The 21,053-nt window shown below is 42.9% G+C and overlaps 1 protein-coding gene across 1 annotated transcript in view; it reads left to right on the plus strand.

Annotated features, from left to right (window-relative positions):
- PARM1 (prostate androgen-regulated mucin-like protein 1) overlaps positions 1–21,053 on the plus strand; it is a 460,383-nt gene that overhangs the window by 277,304 nt on the left and 162,026 nt on the right. The window contains exon 2 of the mRNA XM_078676043.1: positions 8,332–9,033. Within this exon, the coding sequence (XP_078532169.1) occupies positions 8,332–9,033 (702 nt within the window). The remainder of the gene's footprint in view (positions 1–8,331; positions 9,034–21,053) is intronic.

The following is a 21,053-nucleotide window of genomic DNA, read 5'->3' on the forward strand; positions in this document are numbered from 1 at the left end:
CCTTATTACGAGATTGGTGGTCCTATGGACTGCCGTAAATCGGCGGTAGCGGTCTGAGCATGGAGAGATCGTCGGTCCGACTGCTATATTTCGAATTGGGCACACTGGCTATGCGAAGACCATGATTGGACCGGTGAGACTGCCTGCAGACCATCAACCGCGGTTGGGGAAAGCAACTGCCATACAGCGGGACAGGGGAGCTGCACTGCCGTCCATATTACTGGTTGCCTGTTCCACGAATGGACTACGTAGGTCCGACACCTTCTTTAAGGTGGCGGGGACAAAGAATTTGGGGTGCATACTCACTCCTTTTTTGTTCTTCAAGGCAGAGTCCAATGTGGATCCCTTTCTTTATGTTGCCCCTTCACAGCAGGATCTTCATCCCAACGTATACTACACCGTTTGCGATGATCTACAGGTGAGTCATTTTCATACCATATACCCACTGCCAGGGCTGCCCACATATGGGCTGAACCACGGTAATGGGTAGATGGTATTTTTCCACATGTATCATGCATATGTGTGCATCCAACATACATGCAGTCAAAATGCAGACACAGGCATCGATATATTTGGAAAAAGTACTTACCACTGCTGCAGGATCTCCCGCCTACACACTGCCGGCATCGTGGTCAACTCGTAATACAGCGGTCTTTGGACTGCTAGCGCTGTGGGCTACGGGCAGGGGGGACGTGGTTCTATGGTGGTCGGACCACCAAACTTGTAATATGGCCCTTAATTTTGTCACTTCTTTAAAATACACAAAAAGTGGTCTTTGGCTCCACCAAGAAGAATATCACCTTTTCACCTCCCACTACTGGCTATTTGGTGTATCATTCCATAATTCATGAGCACTGCCATTGGAATGCATATTATACTATTATACATCTAAAGCACGCACACAATGATCATGCAGTTTGTCCCATTTAATCCCTACCTCTCATAGCCATTTTGTACAGAAAACAATAATTTGTTTGTTTTGCAAATTTTTATCCCAGCATTGACAAAGCCAACAAGGAATGATTTAATGCAGTAAGCAGCATTTATACACTCGTCACATATAAACAACATTTGTAAATGTGTTTGTTTACATGCTTACACACATTAAAGCTGGACCTATTGGATCTGTTTGTTCAGCAGTCTTTGAACCAGAGAAAGAGAAAGAAATCTATAAAATGAAGAAATAACGAGTAGGAAGCAAGATAGAAAAAACAGGGACAAAGAAATAAAGCGGGAATGAAAAAACCTACAAGAGTTGAATAAAGAGACAGAGAGTGTTGGGTGGTGGAAAGAAGAGGCATGAAGTTGAAATCAAGACTGGGCCATTTTTGTCCTAAACTTTTTCGCTTTTCCCCCTAGCATTTTTACTGACATCGTGTGTCTGAACTGAAAATAATAAATGTTGTGCAATGGTGTACGCACCTTTATTTCCTCCATTGTAGAAATGCACCTTTGTAAAATGTCACTTTTAAAATGGACCCCATTTCTGTCTGCTTGTGCCGCCTGCCTGAGGTGGGTTGGCGGTCTAGTGTTTGAAGTAACAAGGTGCTCTACACTTTCCCCACAGTGACAGTTGAGGCTGGAACTGCCAGGGACCTTCTAGAAGCTTCCAGCCCTTTCTGGTAGGTAGGAGAGGGGTGTATATGTAGAGCAGTAGAGATGCCATGTGCTCAGACTGAACGTGGACTTGATTGAGAGGGGACACTCTGCCAGGAGGTACCGTCGCAAGGGCCTGTGTGCTGGCCTCTGAGCCCATCTGTACCCCTCTGCTGTCCACAGGGCCAGTGAGAGCCTTTGCTGGAGTGAAGACTGCTATGTCAGGAGGAGTGCCACTTTATGGGTGATGACTGCTTCTGGGAGCTGCTATCCTGTACTGATGACTGCCCACTGTCTGCTGATCTTGCCCAGCCTTGCCTGCCTGCTCTGCTGCCCTAGCGCCTCGTGAGCGCTATACTTTGACTGCCTGTATTCCAAGGAGGTGAGGAGTGTGGGCCTACTTCCTTGTGTGGGACTCTGGATCCTCGCCAGCCCCCTAGCGCCTTGTGAGGGCTGCAGCTTTATTTGGTGGGACCTGCTGCGCGTGCTGACAGGGAGAGTTGGTTATTGTCAATACAGCGATGTGCTGCTAAAGCACTATATATGCAATTCCCCGCATTTTTGCTGCAGCTTGATTCTGTGGGATCCTGACGGCATTCCTGGGATCTAGCTCCTCGTGGGCACTACTGTCTTGTGTGGGACACGGGATCCTCACCAGCTCCCTAACGCCATGAAGGCACTATTTTCTTGGTTGCCAGAGGAGGAGTGACGCCTGCAGCGCTGTGCTGTCAAAGCACTTTATTTGGTGGCCTGTACTTCAAGGAGGTAAGGAGCTGACGCCTGCAGCACTGTGCTGCCAGAGTGCTACTTTATTCTGGGCGACCCTAGGACTGTGAGCTATCTAGCGCCTCGTGAGCGCCCCCTCCAGCCACTGCCCAGGAGAAAAAGGTGCGTGGGTCCTGCAGCGCTGTGCTGCCAGAGTGCTATATTCGCATTGACAGCGCTCTGCTTGCTGTCTAGCGCCTCGTGAAGTGCTACAACTGTTTTCCAGCCCCCAGGACTCTTAGTCCTGCATTCCTGGACATAGCGCTGCAACTTTACTCCTGCATGAGGAGAGCACTTTATCTATACTGCCCACCAGAGAGACAGCTACTTCCAGGGAGTGGTTACAATCTTTGCAACGTGTGTGCGTGTATGAGGTTCGCCCTTCTGACTTGAGGCCTAATGCATTTCTACGCGCAGTGTAATCCTGCCATGATGTTCATGCTCTTATGCTAATGAGAAATGCCATGATGATGCCTAATGTACCTGCAAAGATTCATGCCTAAGGTGTTTATACCCCAGGATTGGTGCCTATTGTATTCGATGATGCCTAATGCCATGATGTATGCCTAACGTGTCTTTACACTAATGATATTGCATTTATGCCTCATCTGTTTTACTGCATAAGGTGGCTGCAGGCTAATGCTATGCATAATGTGTTTCAAAACCTACAGTTGAGGCCTGATGTTCTTTTTCCCCCAAGACTTATACTGTTGGTGTTCTGCCTAATGATTATGCTCCATGCTCTTGATTCATGCCTGTTTCCGTTTTTGGGCCTAAGCTTAATGTCAGGTTATGATGCCTCATGATTTATACCTAATGACACTGCACTTATGCTAATGAGGTTTTTATGCCCACTGTCATGCATAATGTGTTTCCCGGTCAATGTGATGCTGAGATTATGCATAAGATGGTTTATTCTTCATGCTCATGCGCCTATTGATATGCCTTGTCTGTGATGCCTAATGCATGTGTTTATAATGCTAATGGTTTCTTTTCCCCTAACGCTTACCAGGTTGGTGTTCCGCATAATGTGCCATGCCCCAGGCTGCTGATGAGGTTTATGCCTATTGTTGGGCCTGAGGTGCTTTTATGCTATTGAGATGCCACATGCATATGTTTAGGTCTAATGAGGACACATAATATGTTTTATGCCTAATGAGGTGCTCAGATATTCTAGATTCACGCCTGATCTCATGTGGTTATGTGAATGTGCTATGATTCATGACCTAATGTGTTTATGCCCCATGCTAAAGGGATTTATGCAAATGCAATGTTGCTCAGTACATGATTGTGCCGGTAGCTACTGGCCGTCACACCCTTATTGCTAATGTACTTACATTTATTCTTTGTGCTTAGCGATGGTTCTGGCAGCGGCCCAATTGGCCCTACCCTGTAAATAGTCCCCCCTGTATATAGCTACCTGGTGCCAGTTGGCACAGTGTTACAACTCTGATTCCCTTCTGACGTGTTTATTTTCCAATACACATACTGAGACTATGCAGCTTCAATATGAGCCAATCCGGACCTTCATTGTGCCAGTGGTGGGCTCCAGAACAAACCTAATAGACATGCAGAATGTTTTTCCTTTAAATTAAGACCTGCTTATGAATAGACACCATGACATTTGGAAGAAAGCTGTGCGATTGTGGGCAAATCACATAACCTCCATATACCCTGTAATTGTTCAATTTAAACAATTGTGAATCCTCAGGAATGTGTAGCGCTCGATGTTCTCCAGCTAGATTAGTGCAATATAAATGTATATATACACACACCCACACACGCGCGTTTAAAGTCATTTCAACTTTACTGAGATGTAAGTAGAATGTTTTGCAGCCCAATTGAGAATTTATTATACTGTAGTGAAACTATGTTGAGAATTTTGTGAAAAATATACGTCCCCTAACAAGAGTGAATAAAGTATTACAGCATTAACTGGAAGACTGGGCAGAGTATTGCAACTGGGCTAAGACTTCTGGCAAGGTGACTCAGTGAATTAAATGCTCTCATTTGACATGGGCTGAGATCTGCAGGTCACAAGTTCATATGCAGACAAGTGTAACCCGCCTTTCATCCCTCCGAGGTCCGTAAATTGAGTACTATTACATTGACCAATGATACCATATGGTATTTACAGTGCTCAGATGGACAGAGAAGGACAGCTGAAGGGTGGTTTGAAGTGCTACATAAAAACATTTTTATTATCAATATTCAGTTCAGTTCAAAAAGTCTTTATTTCGATTATTCATCATAAAAGACAGCAAATTTACACAATAGCATACAATTATAAAAACTCATCTTAAAACCGTCTATTAAAACTGCTAAAATATAAATAACAGGATACTTTAAAACCACAGTAAAAAACAATTAAATCAGGTATAATCACAAGACTTTTTATAAGAACTAGAAAATGGAGTCGTGTATAAAACATTTGATCGATCAAGCCAATTGGTACAATAATTCATTTAGCTCAGGGAACCCAGTCTTTTTTCCCGAATAGCCCAGGCCCAACTCAGGAATTTAGATACCCCGATAACAGTAATCTCGTTACAACCTGTTTTTAATAGCCTTTTGGCAGCCAGTGCAGAACGAATACCCAAAGATCTACATAAGGGTTTGAGCCATGTTTTCCGGGGGAGCTGGTAGGCTGGGCAAACATAAAGCAGGTGGGTAATGTCTTCAGTATGCTCGGGGCAAAACGGGCACGCCGCACTCGCCCCGGGTAACCATTTGCTAGTAAATTTCCTTGTGGGGAGAGAATCGACTCGGAACTGATGGTAAAGCTTGCGATCTCAATATTCAGAAAAGATCCCCTTCCCATATTTCCTTTAACTCATTGACATGATAGCACTGAATACTAGCATGTACTAAAATGCCGTACTAACAGCATATTGTGTACTGAACAATTGCCACTCAAGAATAAAAATATAGCAAGGATTAGTAGTTCTTCACAGTAATTCCATGCCAATCTTGGGAAGTTTGCCATAGCGATGTTCCAAATTGTTTTGTTATGCTAACATAATCTTGCTTAATTCCCATGTTTCGCATTACACATAATGCGTGAAATGTTCACCATGTCACGTGACTGGAAATTTCGTATGACTTCTTGCAGCAAGGCATTTTCTCCTTGACACAGTCTCCTACTCATTGACGTGTCTAATGTGTGGATTTTTGAGTGGGCATGCATTTAGCATGCCTGAGACTTGTAATACTTGCCTCTGTCGGGTATTACCCAAAGCGTGTGGGACAGATTTTCCCACGGGATCTTGAGTGGGCGGCCCAGTGGTCAAACTAATACCCAACAACAGCAAGTATTACAAGTCTTGTGCATCCTAATTGCATGCCCACTCAAAAATCCACACATTAGACACGTCAATGGGGGAGTGACCTCTTCACTTAACCACACTGATGAAAGCCCAGGACCTCAGATAGGCCAGTAAAACAGGGCTTAAACAGGTTGGTGTAATAGGGTCATAGGACCATCGAATCCTTACACCCTCATATTGTTCAAGTTTTAACCTTCCCACCCACCCCACTAATAAAGAAATCCTTTGTTGTGGGTGAGGAATTTTATATTTAAAGTTCTGCCCCCTTACAAAACTTCTTCATAAGCATTAGAGCTCTCTGAAAGATGGTCGAGCCCACCCCGACCTTTAGGAGTCAGGGTTAAACCGATGATGAAGAATGCTACTATTAGAGTGGATGAGGGTTGTATAAAGAAAAGGGTTCCTTTTCCCTTTCCGCTACAATAGGGGTGGTGTATAATCGCGAGGTATGATTGGTTCTGAATAATTCCTCAATTAGACTCTAGATGCTCCAGAAGCAGCACTTTCAGGTTAATAGTGGTTTGTGACACCCACCTATTAACTATATTCTTGGCGTGGTTGTTGGGTCTGGGGGCCCTCAGTAACGTCTGCTATGAATGCTTTTGCTTTTATCATTGTTTTCATTTCACTAAAAAGTTGTGCATTTTTGGGGATTGGGAAATTAAATAAATGGATGCAAATGTATTACTTTTCGAATTCACAGACGTTGGCAAGAGAAAGCTTGGAAAGCTGCACCAGTCTCAGATTTCAGACATACAACTGGCAATCTAACATGCAAAGGGTGGTGGGATAAATGCTTGTGAATAGTCTAACCACAGGCAATCTCTCGGGTAGCATTCAGACCCATCATGTTTCACCCACTGTGCTACACAGATTGCCACCAATGCAAATCAGTATCGACCCTGTTCATCATGAAAACAGTCTATTCTGAACCTCGGTCATCTCTCCCCTACACCCTGTGGGCCACTCTATTTTAGTTGGGAAATTTGAGATTCATACCCACCAAATCTCACTGGCTAAGCTGCACCCCTGGCAGCTCCAGTAGTGGTGAAAGGCAACAAAAGTGAAGCTTCTCCTGCCTGGATGTTTTAGAAAATCCTCACAACTTCCTGGCAAGTTGGTAAGCTGTGCAGGAGATTATCTTTGTTCAAAGGTGTGCTGAAGACAGAGTGACAGGTCTGTAAAAGACAGAAACTGGATAAACATATTCTATTGTCAGTCTCTCACCTGAGATGCCTTGGCAATTGCCATTATCCTCATAATGTACAGTGATGGGTACTTTATACCACACATATTCCCTGCAAAGCAGTCGGATTCCGAAATATAAAGGATTCAATCCATGTCAAAAAAACATTTCAAACAGGGCCAGACCCAAAAGTCAGCCCTGGCAAAAATTCTCAAACCAGCCTTGCTCCCTTTTTCTCCCATGCTATCTTTCTCTTTCCACTTATCAATTCTCTCTCTCCTCTTCTCTCCTCTCTATCTCTCTTTTCTCCCTCTCTGATAGCTTTATCGCTACCTTGAACATCCCTTTATTTAACTCTCCCTTGAAGTCTCTTGGTTAACCTCAGGGCTGGAGAAAGTGACAGAGGCACCAGGAGTGAATTTGGCCTTTCGAAACCGGCTTCCAAGGGAAAATGCCTAGTGGCATAAAAGCCTTGTAAGCACCTGTGTCAAAATGACTTAGATATCAATTAAATGGTCACTGAGCATTCAAGGCACAGAATAATAAAAAGACAGAATTAAATGGATACATAGGGGGCAGATTTACCATACTTTCACGCAACGCAATGTAGCAAAGGAACTTGCTGCACTGCTTTGCATGAAAGGAAGAGTGCAGAAGTGCTCCATAGTTACAAAAATATGATGCATTTCTGCTTTGTCCTTGCACTGGTGCACTCTGTGCTGCCTACCACTAACGCAGGTACCCTAGCACCATAGTGCGAAGGTATCTGTGTTAATGGCAGGATTTTTTTGTGCAGGGAGAGACACTTTCCTGCACAAAAGTAATCTTTAGAGGCATATTCCTCTTTCCAAGTGTGCTGCAGAATGCAGCACGTGGAAAGAATAATTAACAAGCAGTATAGATTTTTCTCCTCGTTTCGCCTCTGGGGGGTAGGTGCACCATTTTGTGCCAAACCCAGGTTTACAAGGTCTTTGTAAATCTGGGTCTGCTACAAAATAAATGGGTAAATGCATGGGAACACCCATGCTCTAACCATGTAATGCCTACCCGACCCAAAGCAACGCAAGACAGTCCTATGCACTTTGTTACGTTACTTTGTATTTACTAAACCACGCAAAGTGGCTCTGTGTGGCTTAGTAAATACTAATTAAGAAATTGTGTTGGAGTTCGACAACTTGTGTCATGCAAGGACCACATATGTCCTTAGTAAATCTTCCCCTAAAAGCCTTATCGACTTTTGAGGGCTCTTCCGGGAACCTGTTAAAAACTCCCTAGCCATTTGGGAGCCTTTCCTTTTGCACAAGCACTGTGGACCTCCAGGTGTACAATGCCGCTACCACGTACTTGAACACACATTACCATTGAATTAATCATGCACTCTGCGCACACCCATAATTCCGCTGATGTGACTTGTTTTTAAGTTATATCTTTTAACTGTGGTTATCTTTTGATCCTCAGGATTTGGTGGATGCAATACACTCTCGAAAGCTGAAGAAACCAATGTTGCAGAGCGTGCTTCACCTAATACGACAGCAACCATTGCAAACACTCTCACTTCAGCAAATGACTCCCATTCAGCAGCAACAGAAGCTATTCCAATAAAGGAAACAACTGCACATTCCACACAGCCAAGTACTGCGACAACTCCTTTACAAAGCACTGACCATGAGCCAACATCAACAGCTACAGTTCTAGATTCCACGAAAAAAGCAGCTTCCACAGCCGGTGCTCCAACTACTGCTACGACGACTAACAACAGCACTCTGCTCACATCAGATGAATCTTCAGCGACCACAGTTAACGCTTCAACAGTAATGGCCTCATCCTCGAGTTCACTAGGTCCAAACTCTACAGAACCACATATTCAAAATACAACCATCTCAGCAAGTCCAGGAACGGCCTCTGCATCACCATCACCACCAGCAACAACTGGAACTTCCCCAAATGGTACTGTAAATGCAAGTACACATGGGTCCACTCAGACACCAATCACAACTGCGGCAGCGCATAAAACCTCTGAAACGCCTACAGCACCACGGGGCACATCAGAACGTACGGGTGACTTACCTGCTGCTACCGCCGCCAAAGAGTCGTCACAAACTGACAGGTTTAATACGCAAACGATAATCATGAAAGAGGCACCGACTGCACTGAGCTCAGGTAAGCTGAGTTGGTCGAATCTTCTTTGTAAATGTAATTTTAATACTTAATCCACTGCATACTGTGCAATGAATAGTAAAAATCCTTTAGATAATGTAAACAACATAAACACGCTTTCAATATTTAACATACTAAAAAAGGACATAATTGTGCGATAGACATAAGCAAATTCCTACAATAACAGTACATATAGTGAAAACAAACGTGTAAATAAAAAATAAACAACAATTTTTAATATGGAAAATACCTATTCAATGCTTAAAGTGGTCTTGACCTGGTACAAAGGATATTAAAAATCTTGAAAATTGTGGTGATAATTAGCCATACCTTTTACAAACTTGTTATTTATATGCGATAAATCCATTTGGGGGGGATATGTTTACCGTATAATCCTCAGTGTTTTGGAAAGTCTGTGATAATAAAAATAAGTAAATAAACAGAAACAGGAACAGTAACTTTTGTTAGAACTAAACTTGAATTACCACATACACAATTTCACAACACCTGCCTATATTTTTGGTCTACCGCATCGTGCATTAACCTGGCCCCTAAAACCAATACCACCAACCTACAGATACCTAGCCCATATGTCATCCCACTCAGTGAGATTACACTTTCTTCTCACCGGTGCACAAAACAGTCGCACACACTGAATATGTTCTTATGCACGTTTTTTTTTAGTTATGTTTGAAGATCCAAACACTTCACCAAGGGGTTACAGTACACTGCTACATGTTCACTGTTCTGACCGATTCATTTTTTATGTGTTACTGTTATTTTTCCGTACACAGAGCTGTTTACATATCAACTCTTTTCTTGATTGTTGCGAATGCTGGAAAAGAGCCAAGAGGAATAGCGCGTGGCAGAGCGTGTTAAGATTTAGTTAGGCGAGAACGAGGGCGCAGGACTAGTTTTTATATATATATATATATATATATATATATATATATATATATATTGTTCCACAAATTGCCCAAAGCAGCGAGATGTCACCGACTGCGCCCAGCCATCCGGCAATTAACATGCGACCTGCTTTTTTAGTCCAAATATGTTTCTTACTGCCAACGCGTTTCGAGGCCAAGAGCCTCCTCTTCATGGGCTGCCTTAAAGAACACACTCAGGCTTGCATTTGCGATAGTTACCATTTTATATTCGCATGTGACCTATTAAGAGGTGTGGTTTCATAAGCTACAATTAAAGCATGCTGGTCATCGTAGTTCCAAGTGCAAGCGTTGTGCGAGTTCTAATTTTAAAAGCATTATTTCTTCATTGTTTGTCCTTGAGTAGGTATTCGGAGCAAAATTGCAGTTTCATTTTGCATGGAGCGCAGTGCTTCTCGGTCTTGAACAGTTCAAACACCAAAGCCTCAGACAGCTGGTTTTACCTTTCATTCCGGCTGCCGATGGTGCTCATCTCCGCGGCAGGGCTGCCGCGTAAATTTTGTTCCACAAATTGCCCAACTCGCCCAACGCTTGCACTTGGAACTACGATGACCAGCATGCTTTAATTGTAGCTTATGAAACCACACCTCTTAATAGGTCACATGCGAATATAAAATGGTAACTATCGCAAATGCAAGCCTGAGTGTGTTCTTTAAGGCAGCCCATGAAGAGGAGGCTATTGGCCTCGAAACGCGTTGGCAGTAAGAAACATATTTGGACTAAAAAAGCAGGTCGCATGTTAATTGCCGGATGCCTGGGCGCAGTCGGGTGACATCTCGCTGCTTTGGGCAATTTGTGGAACAAAATTTACGCGGCAGCCCTGCCGCGGAGATGAGCACCATCGGCAGCCGGAATGAAAGGTAAAACCAGCTGTCTGAGGCTTTGGTGTTTGAACTGTTCAAGACCGAGAAGCACTGCGCTCCATGCAAAATGAAACTGCAATTTTGCTCCGAATACCTACTCAAGGACAAACAATGAAGAAATAATGCTTTTAAAATTAGAACTCGCACAACGCTTGCACTTGGAACTACGATGACCAGCATGCTTTAATTGTAGCTTATGAAACCACACCTCTTAATAGGTCACATGCGAATATAAAATGGTAACTATCGCAAATGCAAGCCTGAGTGTGTTCTTTAAGGCAGCCCATGAAGAGGAGGCTCTTGGCCCCGAAACGCGTTGGCAGTAAGAAACATATTTGGACTAAAAAAGCAGGTCGCATGTTAATTGCCGGATGGCTGGGCGCAGTCGGGTGACATCTCGCTGCTTTGGGCAATTTGTGGAACAAAATTTACGCGGCAGCCCTGCCGCGGAGATGAGCACCATCGGCAGCCGGAATGAAAGGTAAAACCAGCTGTCTGAGGCTTTGGTGTTTGAACTGTTCAAGACCGAAAAGCACTGCGCTCCATGCAAAATGAAACTGCAATTTTGCTCCGAATACCTACTCAAGGACAATGAAGAAATAATGCTTTTAAAATTAGAACTCGCACAACGCTTGCACTTGGAACTACGATGACCAGCATGCTTTAATTGTAGCTTATGAAACCACACCTCTTAATAGGTCACATGCGAATATAAAATGGTAACTATCGCAAATGCAAGCCTGAGTGTGTTCTTTAAGGCAGCCCATGAAGAGGAGGCTCTTGGCCTCGAAACGCGTTGGCAGTAAGAAACATATTTGGACTAAAAAAGCAGGTCGCATGTTAATTGCCGGATGGCTGGGCGCAGTCGGGTGACATCTCGCTGCTTTGGGCAATTTGTGGAACAATATATATATATATATACATATATATATATATATATATATATATATATATATATATATATATATATATATACATATATATATTCACTGAAAAAAACATAGGTTTCACACCAGTTATAGTTAGGTGGAAATTGTACTCGCATAAAACCATTGAAATTCCCACGTTATAGTTAGTTGGACTCACTATAACTTGCGCGTGCAATGCACTGCTGATGACGTCACATATTACATCACTCATGACATCACTGATGACATCTCAAATGACATCACTGATGACAACATCCTGGTGACAAAGTGGCAGACCTCCTATCAGCATAAAATAACCTTTGACACACACATTCAAAAATAGAAACTAAAATTTTCTTAAAAAAGGAGAAACCTATACCAATTACAACAACTTATTAGGTAATTCCAACATCTACATACACATCCACTCATTCACCAACAGTTCTATATAGTCACTCATGCATGTACTTACTCATCATATGTACTCATACACCTATACATCCTGTTACACACTAATACTCATCCATATAGTTACTCACACACAAATTCACACATGCAAATAAACTATCAAAAAACAATTTACTTGATTATACTGCTATATACACACCACTACACATACTTCTACAGAAACTGAAACATATTTACTCTCTTAAACAATCAATTATAAAAACACATACTCACTAACCCACCCATACACACAATCATCCACCCATACAGTCTTGCACACATGCTGTCTTCAAAATACATACAAATAGTGAGTCACTCATTCATGCATCTGTGCTCTAAGTAATATCCCCCACCGAACCATACAGACACTGATACTGATACTCAAAAAAACAACTAATAACCCATATACACACTCATGTAGCTACTCACCAACCCATGCAGCCACTTATACACAAAGTGAGACACAGATACAGATATTTAAATATTTAAACATTACTCGCTAATATATGTATTCACTAAGATACATTTAATAAGTCAGTTAACCATTCAATTTTACACAAAAAACATCCATTTAGACATTTATTTACCCATTTATTCTTCCATCAACCTTTAGATATACATATATAAAAAATATTTATTTTTCAGAAAGATACACATTCACTGGATGATGTCATCAGTGATGTCATTTGAGATGTCATCAGTGATGTCATGAGTGATGTCACTGACCATGTCATGAGTGATGTAATATGTGACGTCATCAGCAGTGCATTGCACGCACAAGTTATAGTGAGTCCAACTAACTATAACGTGGGAATTTCAATGGTTTTATGCGAGTAAAATTTCCACCTAACTATAACTGGTGTGAAACCTATGGTTTTTTCAGTGAATTTAATAGGTTTTTTAAATTCTAATTCCTAACTATAACTGGTGTGAAACCTATGTTTTTTTCAGTGAATATATATATATATATATATATATATATATATATATATATATATATATATATATATATATATATATATATATATATATATATATATATATATATATATATAAAATTTCTATGGCAAAATGAAACCCCTCATTTTGTTCCTTTTCAAATTAAATGTATTAAGTGATACCACTTTATTCCAATCAAGATGACTTCAGGTGTGCCATACTTTTGTCATAAGTAAGACTGTTAGCGTTCTAGTTGTTCTTTAGAACACTCTGGGACATTCTGTCATTGGGCTATAGTTGGGCTACATCTGGCTGATATTTGGGCTACATTTGGGCTCTTTTGTCTCTGGTGGCCATCTTGGGAGACTGCATATCAGAATTTTTTTAATGAAATATAAGAGGATTTGAGAAGTCACTCAAAATGTGCCCTAATTTTTCTTTCTTCAGCACTAATCATAATTTATATGGCAAAATGAACCCCCTCATTTTGTTCCTTTGCAAATTAAATGTTTTAAGTGTTAACACTTTATTCCAATCAGGATGACTTCAGGTGTGCCATACTTTTGTCATAAGTAAGACTGTTAGCGCTCTAGTTGTTCTTTAGAACACTCTGGGACATTCTGTCATTGGGCTATAGTTGGGCTACATCTGGCTGATATTTGGGCTACATTTGTTTTTTTTGTCTCTGGTGGCCATCTTTGGGCTACATTGGGCTACACTGGGCTACATTTGGGCTCTAACATATATATAGCCCAATGTAGCCCAATATATATTTTTTCAAAGTTAATTTTCGTAAAAACCACTGGAGCATATATCTTGACACATAGCAAAGGCACATCGGGGTACCAGTCCCTACAATTTTGCCAAGTTTGGTGGAAATCCATTCAGCCGTTCGGGCTAAAAGTGAGTCCAACCGCCCTATGAAAATTAACATGGGGAAAACACGTTTTGGGACCCCCTTTTATCTCGGCCCCCGCTTGACGGATCCCCCCGAAACTTTCAGGGAAGGAGCGGAGCGCAGCGAGGCAAAGTTAGGGAAAATTACAGGCAGATCCCTCATTCGGCGCCAAAGTTATTCCCAATAGAATGTTGCGGATTTCCTATGGAAAACGATCCTAACTATAACTACCTACTGGCGACCGCCAGTAGGTAATATATATATATATATATACATATATATAGATATTATTGTGTTTTTTTAGTATTTGTTTTTTGTTCTTCTTTGTTATCTGGAATTCAATAGGTATAATTAGTCAATTTGTACTTCTTGACTTCAACGATGTCACGCCATATTGGAATTGTGCTGATTGTAATCAGACGGTGCTGGAAAGTGCAGTAAGATATAGAGTGGCTGGCTATTCCTTGTTTTTTCATATTCTCCATGCTTTGGCTTCTATTACCATATTCCGCGAAGGATATATATTCATGGGAAGATTAGTATATATTGTTTATTAGAACATTGGAATATTAGCGCTCCATTGAAGACCGTGAAGTCCTCTGGGCTTCTAATGGCTGGTTAAAACGGGAGAATCAACATTCCAATGTTTTTTCACAGCTGTTGCTGTGAACAAAGGGCTCACTGAGCCAGAGGGGATTCCCACCCCCTTGGGCTCCATGAGGCTTCTGTTTTACAAATAAGAACATTCTGCCCTCTGGGGCAGAATGTTCTAATAACCTTAGATCCCTCAGTAGAGGGCTCTACCGGCCATTAAATGCCCGCTCCCTTGTTATAGGCCCGAGCCGAATGCTGGAACAGGCCTTTAATGGCTGGTGGAGTCTGCTATGGCGGGCTCTAAAGCTATAATGTATTTCCGCCCTCAGAATCAAATAAATAAATGCTTCAAAAAAGAAATATAAAAAAGCACAGAGTTTTAAAGTTGATAGCTCAGTGTGGTTCAGCCCTTGCAGGTCCAGATGTCAAAGTGAGAATCAGATGTGGTAAGTTGGAGCATTGCTCAGGGCATGGTTATGTCTGGTCAGACTTTAAATAACTGAACAGCTGAAGTGGTGATGTTTTACCATCTTTGACAGTGGTAAATCATTACTGTGCACTTGTATTGTATTGTAATTGCATTTATATAGCGCTTATTAACTCTGACAAGATGTTGAAGTGCTTTACAGTGAGTAACACGCTACTCTGGAACAAGCTTAGTGGTAAGTCTATTGGTTACTAGCCTATTCTCATGCATTTGGGGAAAGCATTGCATGCAATTCTTCAGTTTCTTTGCAGTAATTTGCCATACATCTACAGAGTTAGATTATATTGTTTTTAAGGACTTTGTGGCATCATTCAAGTGATTGGTGGGATGAACAGAAGGGCTAGAAGAGGTTCAGTATTATTCATTTTCAGAGAAAGGAAAGGTTGTGCTCTATGGAATAAATGTGCTGCCTTGGACTAGAAATCTAACAGCATTTGTAAAAGTATGCAAAGAAAACTATATAACGCAACACAACACACATAAAACCTGGCAAGAAAACAGCACAACGTAACAAACTGAAATTAATACATCTGAGCAACATGACAGTGCTATCGCAACAAAAAAAGACAACACAATAAGTCAGCATAAAAAGCAACACAACTTTAAAACGTGGATTAATTGGGTCACCTTCCTGAGAGGAGCAGACAACATCACAGGCAATTTCTCTAAGGAGCACAACGCCAAAGTACACATGTGGGGCCCACTCGACGAGCATCTGAGGAAGACCCAGCAACCATAACCACAAGTGAGGCACCATACCACCCCCCCCCTCTCCTCTTCTCTCTTTCTCTCCTTTTTCTCCTTCACTCTCCCCCCTCCTCTCACCTGGGGGAAACCAAAGGGAAAAGCGCGCATTCACAAATGGACTGTATATAAAAAAAAAAAAAACTGCCAATGTATATTCCACTTATATATTTTTTTATCAATAAAAAATGTACTAAATAAAAAAAAAAAAAAAAAAAAAGCAACACAACAGCGCATTTAACAAATCAATCTTGTGTTAGTATGTTGCTGCATTGTGTTAGTTTGTTGTGTGGTCCTGAGATGCTGTATGTGTTGTTTTATGCCTTTGCTGTCGCATTGCTTGTTGTGTTGTACTGCTGTATTGTTATTGTGATCTTGTATCATGTAATGCAGTATGTTATTTGGGGAGTGTTGAGATGCTATGTCGTTGTACAACAACTGCAGGTCGTCTGTTATTCTCGTCACATATTCCCACGTGGACAAATCTGTTTACATGCCATTATCCTAAAATAAGTTTTCGCCAAGCACTGCTCTGTTTACCATCAAGGACATTTATAGCATCAGCCCAAATCATTTTGATCCGGCCCTGACTGTAGGGCACAGGCGCGCGAGCAGGTCCGGTCTGGAAGAAGAATTTGATAGGCTCTGAAATCCGATCCGGCCCTCCTGCGCTGCTAACGTGTGCTAGTCCCTGCTCTCTGGCCAATCAGGAGGCGTGTTTTCATGTATTACAGCACGCGAACATCTGTCGCACTAGCCTTTTCACTGGTGGCATGTGATCCGTGGAAAACAACACGTTGGCTGACAGCGCAAAGTGTGACTCGAAACGCAGGGCACGAGGTGACAAGTTTCCGTATGTCAGCATAGTAAATGTTTAGCGTTGAGCGAGCGGTGTTAGCGGGTCAGGTCAGTCATCTTTCACAACGCAATAAAATATTTTTTCAGAATCGTCGTGTGCTTTAATATTTTGATGGAGGTGGGGAAGTTGCTCCTTTAAAACTACCCCATAACTGCGACCTAGTGGCCAAGAAGATGAATGTCATCGGCAAGCAAAACTACATAAATAAAATTGAAAAATGCTGGTAGTAAAATGCAAGTTTTTACAAGGTGATCTGGATTTAATATTCTGTAAATCCGTTGTCCTGCAACCAAATCCTTACTAATATATCCAAGCAAGCACTGGCAGGGCCAATAAGTCAGGCCGTGACAAGCTCTGTGATGTGTATTGTTGGAAATTGCCCTTTTTGCAGGGTCATCCTTCAAACCTTTTGCCGTCCTTCTCCTCTTTTTCTAACCTTGCTTTTGCTGGCCTTAGGACTCTGAGCACTTTATGTTATGTTATTGAATTTTATAATGCGCACAGCTACTCCTGGGAGTGTCCCGGCGCGAGCCTGTGAGGTGCTGGTGGAGGAAGCGATTAAAACAGAAAAGTTTTGAGCTGTTTCTTAAACTGCCCCAGATCCTGGATGCTACGCAGAGAAAAGGGCTAAGAATTCCAGGCTGTGGCTGACCTAACGGCCAGGGACCTGCCCCCCATTCTCTGTAGACGCACACAGGGTATCTGTGCAAGCAGCTGAGATGCCACCTCAAGTGTCTGGCAGGTGTGTAAAAAGCAAACTGCTTCCTGAGATATTCAGGCCCTCCCAGCATGCAGAGCACAATGCTCTATGACCAGCGCCTTGAACTTAACACGTTTTGTGACAGGTAGCCAGTGCAGCATTCAAAGATGTGGCTTGACGCTTTTTCTAATGGGAATGTTGAACACAAGCCTAGCTGCCGCATTCTGGACCACCTGTAGTTTTCTGAGAGTGTAATGAGGAAGGCCCATATACAATCCGTTGGCATAGTCGACGCGAGAAAGGATCAGTGCCCGGGTCACTGTTCCCTTCGCTGTCCTCGGAAGCAGTGGAAGGAATTTTCTAAGGGACTTTAAAACCCCAAAGCAGCTCCCAGTCAATTTTTTAATTTGAGTCGAGAAGGACAACTGCTCGTTGAACCAAACACCCAGATTTTGTACTGGTAGGCCAGAGGAGGGTGGCATAGGATAGTCAGACGGTCAGCGAGATTCTCTGAACCCGGGGTGGGGGGGGGGGAGGGGGGGACTTTCTGTAGAGAAGGATGTCCGACTTATCCTCATTACATTTGAGCTGAGCAGCACAGAGCCATTGAAAAACAGCTATCAGACACTCTTTCGCCTTCACAGTAGAGAACTCTGATTTACCCCAGGTAAACAGAAGTTGGGTATCATCGGCGTAAGCAACGGTCTTAGCACCCTTCTCTTCCACTAACTGGACCAGAGGGGTGACTTATATATTAAAAAGCAGGGGGCTCAGAGTGGACCCCTGCGGGACTCCAGTGGTCAGAGATTGAGCTAGACCCGTTGCGAACGTCCCTCCAGGAAGGATTTCAACCACCTCCAAGCCAGTCCAGAGATACCTATGTCCGCCAGCCAGGCCAGAAGCAGCTAATGGGGAATAGTATCAAATGCGGCCGACAGGTCCAGCATTATGAGGGCTGCACTTACACCAGAGTCCAAACAGTCTTGAATAGCTTCAGAGACTTCGACTAAGGCAGACTCAGTGCTTTAGGCAGCTCTAAAACCAGATTGCGCCGGATGTAGTAAGCTAGCACCTTCTACAAAATCAGTGAGCTCTTTGTTAACTGCCTTCTCACAAATTTTCCCCACACCACTGGTAACCAGTGCTAAAGTGAATGTGCTTTCTCCTCTAAACATGGAAATATTGCTCATACCTAATTGGCATATTTAATTTAATTACACATCCCTAGTAAAGTGGTACTATACATGCCCAGGGCCTGTAAATTAAATGCTTCTAGTGGGCCTACAGCACTGACTGTGCTACCCACTTAAGTATTCCTTTAAACATGTCTCAGGCCTGCCATTGCAGAGCCTGAGTGCGTAGTTTACACTTCCATTTCAACCTGGCAAAATAAGCCTTTTCCGGGCCCAAACCTTCATTTTTAATGCATATTTCCCTTGAGAGGTCAGAGGGTGGCATGGTACAACATAGTTAATAAGCATTGGCATAGCCAATAGGTCTCGCCTTTTGGATCCTATAAGTGTTTAGCTATTCATCACATTATCCTGGGTACTGTACCCCCAGGGATTGAAGAGTATAGCTAAGCTGTACTGTTCACCTCTTTGCTTTTTATTGTGATATTTCGGTATTAAACTGGTGCTAATGAGGTGCAACCAATGGCCCACCGCTAGCATGAAACAGTAGGTTGATGTGAGTTATGCAACTGATATGCATTAAATTCACTTGCGCACCACAAGACCTCACAGTAGGTGATGGTTATATCTAGGGGTGCCCCCTATTTAATCGGAACCTCCACAAGACACTTAACTCCAGCAGGAACCAGCAACACCCTTTTTACCCCAGAAAGGCTCAGTGAGTTCAAGCAGTAGCTGCAGTAACCCCTGCAGCGTGGTGGTCGCCATCTTGTCCCACAAGCCTAGAAAGGAAGGCATGAAGTTACAGAGGCCTGGAGTCCCGCCCACCGTACTCCCATCATGCAGCTATTTCGCTCGCTGAATCCCTTGCCCAGGGCCAGCTCGACCCCTGCTTAGCACCATGCCTTTCAGATAGAAAAAGAAATTAGATTTTTGAACACCAACTAACAAACAAAATAACAATTTAAAAGCTATCACTACAGAATAATGTGTAATTAACAACTAGAAGTTTGGAATTCACAAGCATTAAAATGAATCCTCATTACTTTAACTAAAGGGGAGGATCATACGTTTTTTACCTTGAAGAATACAGGGCGCGTGCTGTTGATAATAGCCAGGTAATGGATTCACGCGACATGAAGAAGAGACGGTAGCTCTCAACAAGGGGGCTGTTTGCCACCTTGGTACACAAGGGGCATCATAGACGACTGTGGCTGCGCTCTCAGTGCCTTTAATGTCATGGGAAACCCCTCAGTGAAAACCTCCTCTGTGCTGCCAGCTGGGCATGCAGCGCGTTTCTCTTTTTCAAGCTCGCACAAAGCGCTTCGGAAGGTGGAGCCTTTTCTGAGCACTAGCTTGTGACCCAACTAGACTCTAGACAACCACTGTAGTACTCCGAGCAGGGGGAGCTATGGTTAGCGCTAGTCTAGTGATGTCCTCAGCACCTTCACCGCCTGCACCCTTCCAGATCCCGAGCCTGTTTGCAGCATGATCTTTGGGCATACAACCTGTATTAACCCCTTCAGCGCTGATGACAAAGCCAGCTCGTCATGGGCGTTACCTGCGCTACGCGGATGACGAGCTGGCTTTGTCACAAAACGCGCGATTTTCAAATTTCAGTGCACAGCGGGAAAACCCGCTAGCGCGGTAGAGGTTAAAGAGATATTTACCTTTATTCAGTAGCAGAAATCTGTTCTGGGGCTGGTGTTCAACTGCAGCCACTCCACTGGCAAAACAACTGGTGCCCCGCTGCACACTCCAGAGTAGTTTGAATAATAGTAAATGTAAAGGTGTTCTTGTTTTTTTATTATTCCTAAGAGGGGAAACGAAGGGCTTTTATTTCCTAGGTCTAACATACATGCCCTTAGCATAATGTAACAAACAAGGTATGAAGTTCCTAGTAAGAAACGCAGGTAAAGGTCAGCGATAATCATATGTGTACCCTTGTGTGTGGGTGTACAAATGGTTCAGGAGACAGGATTCCTCCTTATTGGAAAAAGACCCTCACACACCTAACAAGCAGGTGTCTTGCTTCATCATTGGGTATGCTCCTACTCGGGTTGGCGCTGCAATACCCGATCAGGCGCCCGTGAACTACATACCTTGTTTGTTACATCAAGTTTTTCTTGGTGTCAGAAAAGGCTTTTTAGTGTGAAAAATAAAGTGAGATTTATCCGTGAAAGTTACTCCCGCACTTGAGAGACGGGCTCTGCAAACTCTGGTTTCAGGGTGGGCCTCTCGGGACTTTGAAAGGTCTGAGTTCACTGAACCCAGCAGCGCATACCATCCCACAGCAGTACAGGAGTAAATGGAACTCCCAGCACAGCCTAGTGAAGTCAGAAGATGGCTCTTAGCGCCCCACAGCACAGCACACAAGTTTGTTAATTCACAAACATGAACCCACGGGAAAGTTGCAAACTTTATAATGCATGTAAACCACCACCACAAACATCAGATAACCTTACACTGCCTTTAACAGGCTACACATCACAAATAAGACCAGACTC

The sequence above is a fragment of the Lissotriton helveticus genome, chromosome 2_1 (assembly GCF_964261635.1).
Source record: "Lissotriton helveticus chromosome 2_1, aLisHel1.1, whole genome shotgun sequence".
Lineage (NCBI taxonomy): Eukaryota > Metazoa > Chordata > Amphibia > Caudata > Salamandridae > Lissotriton > Lissotriton helveticus.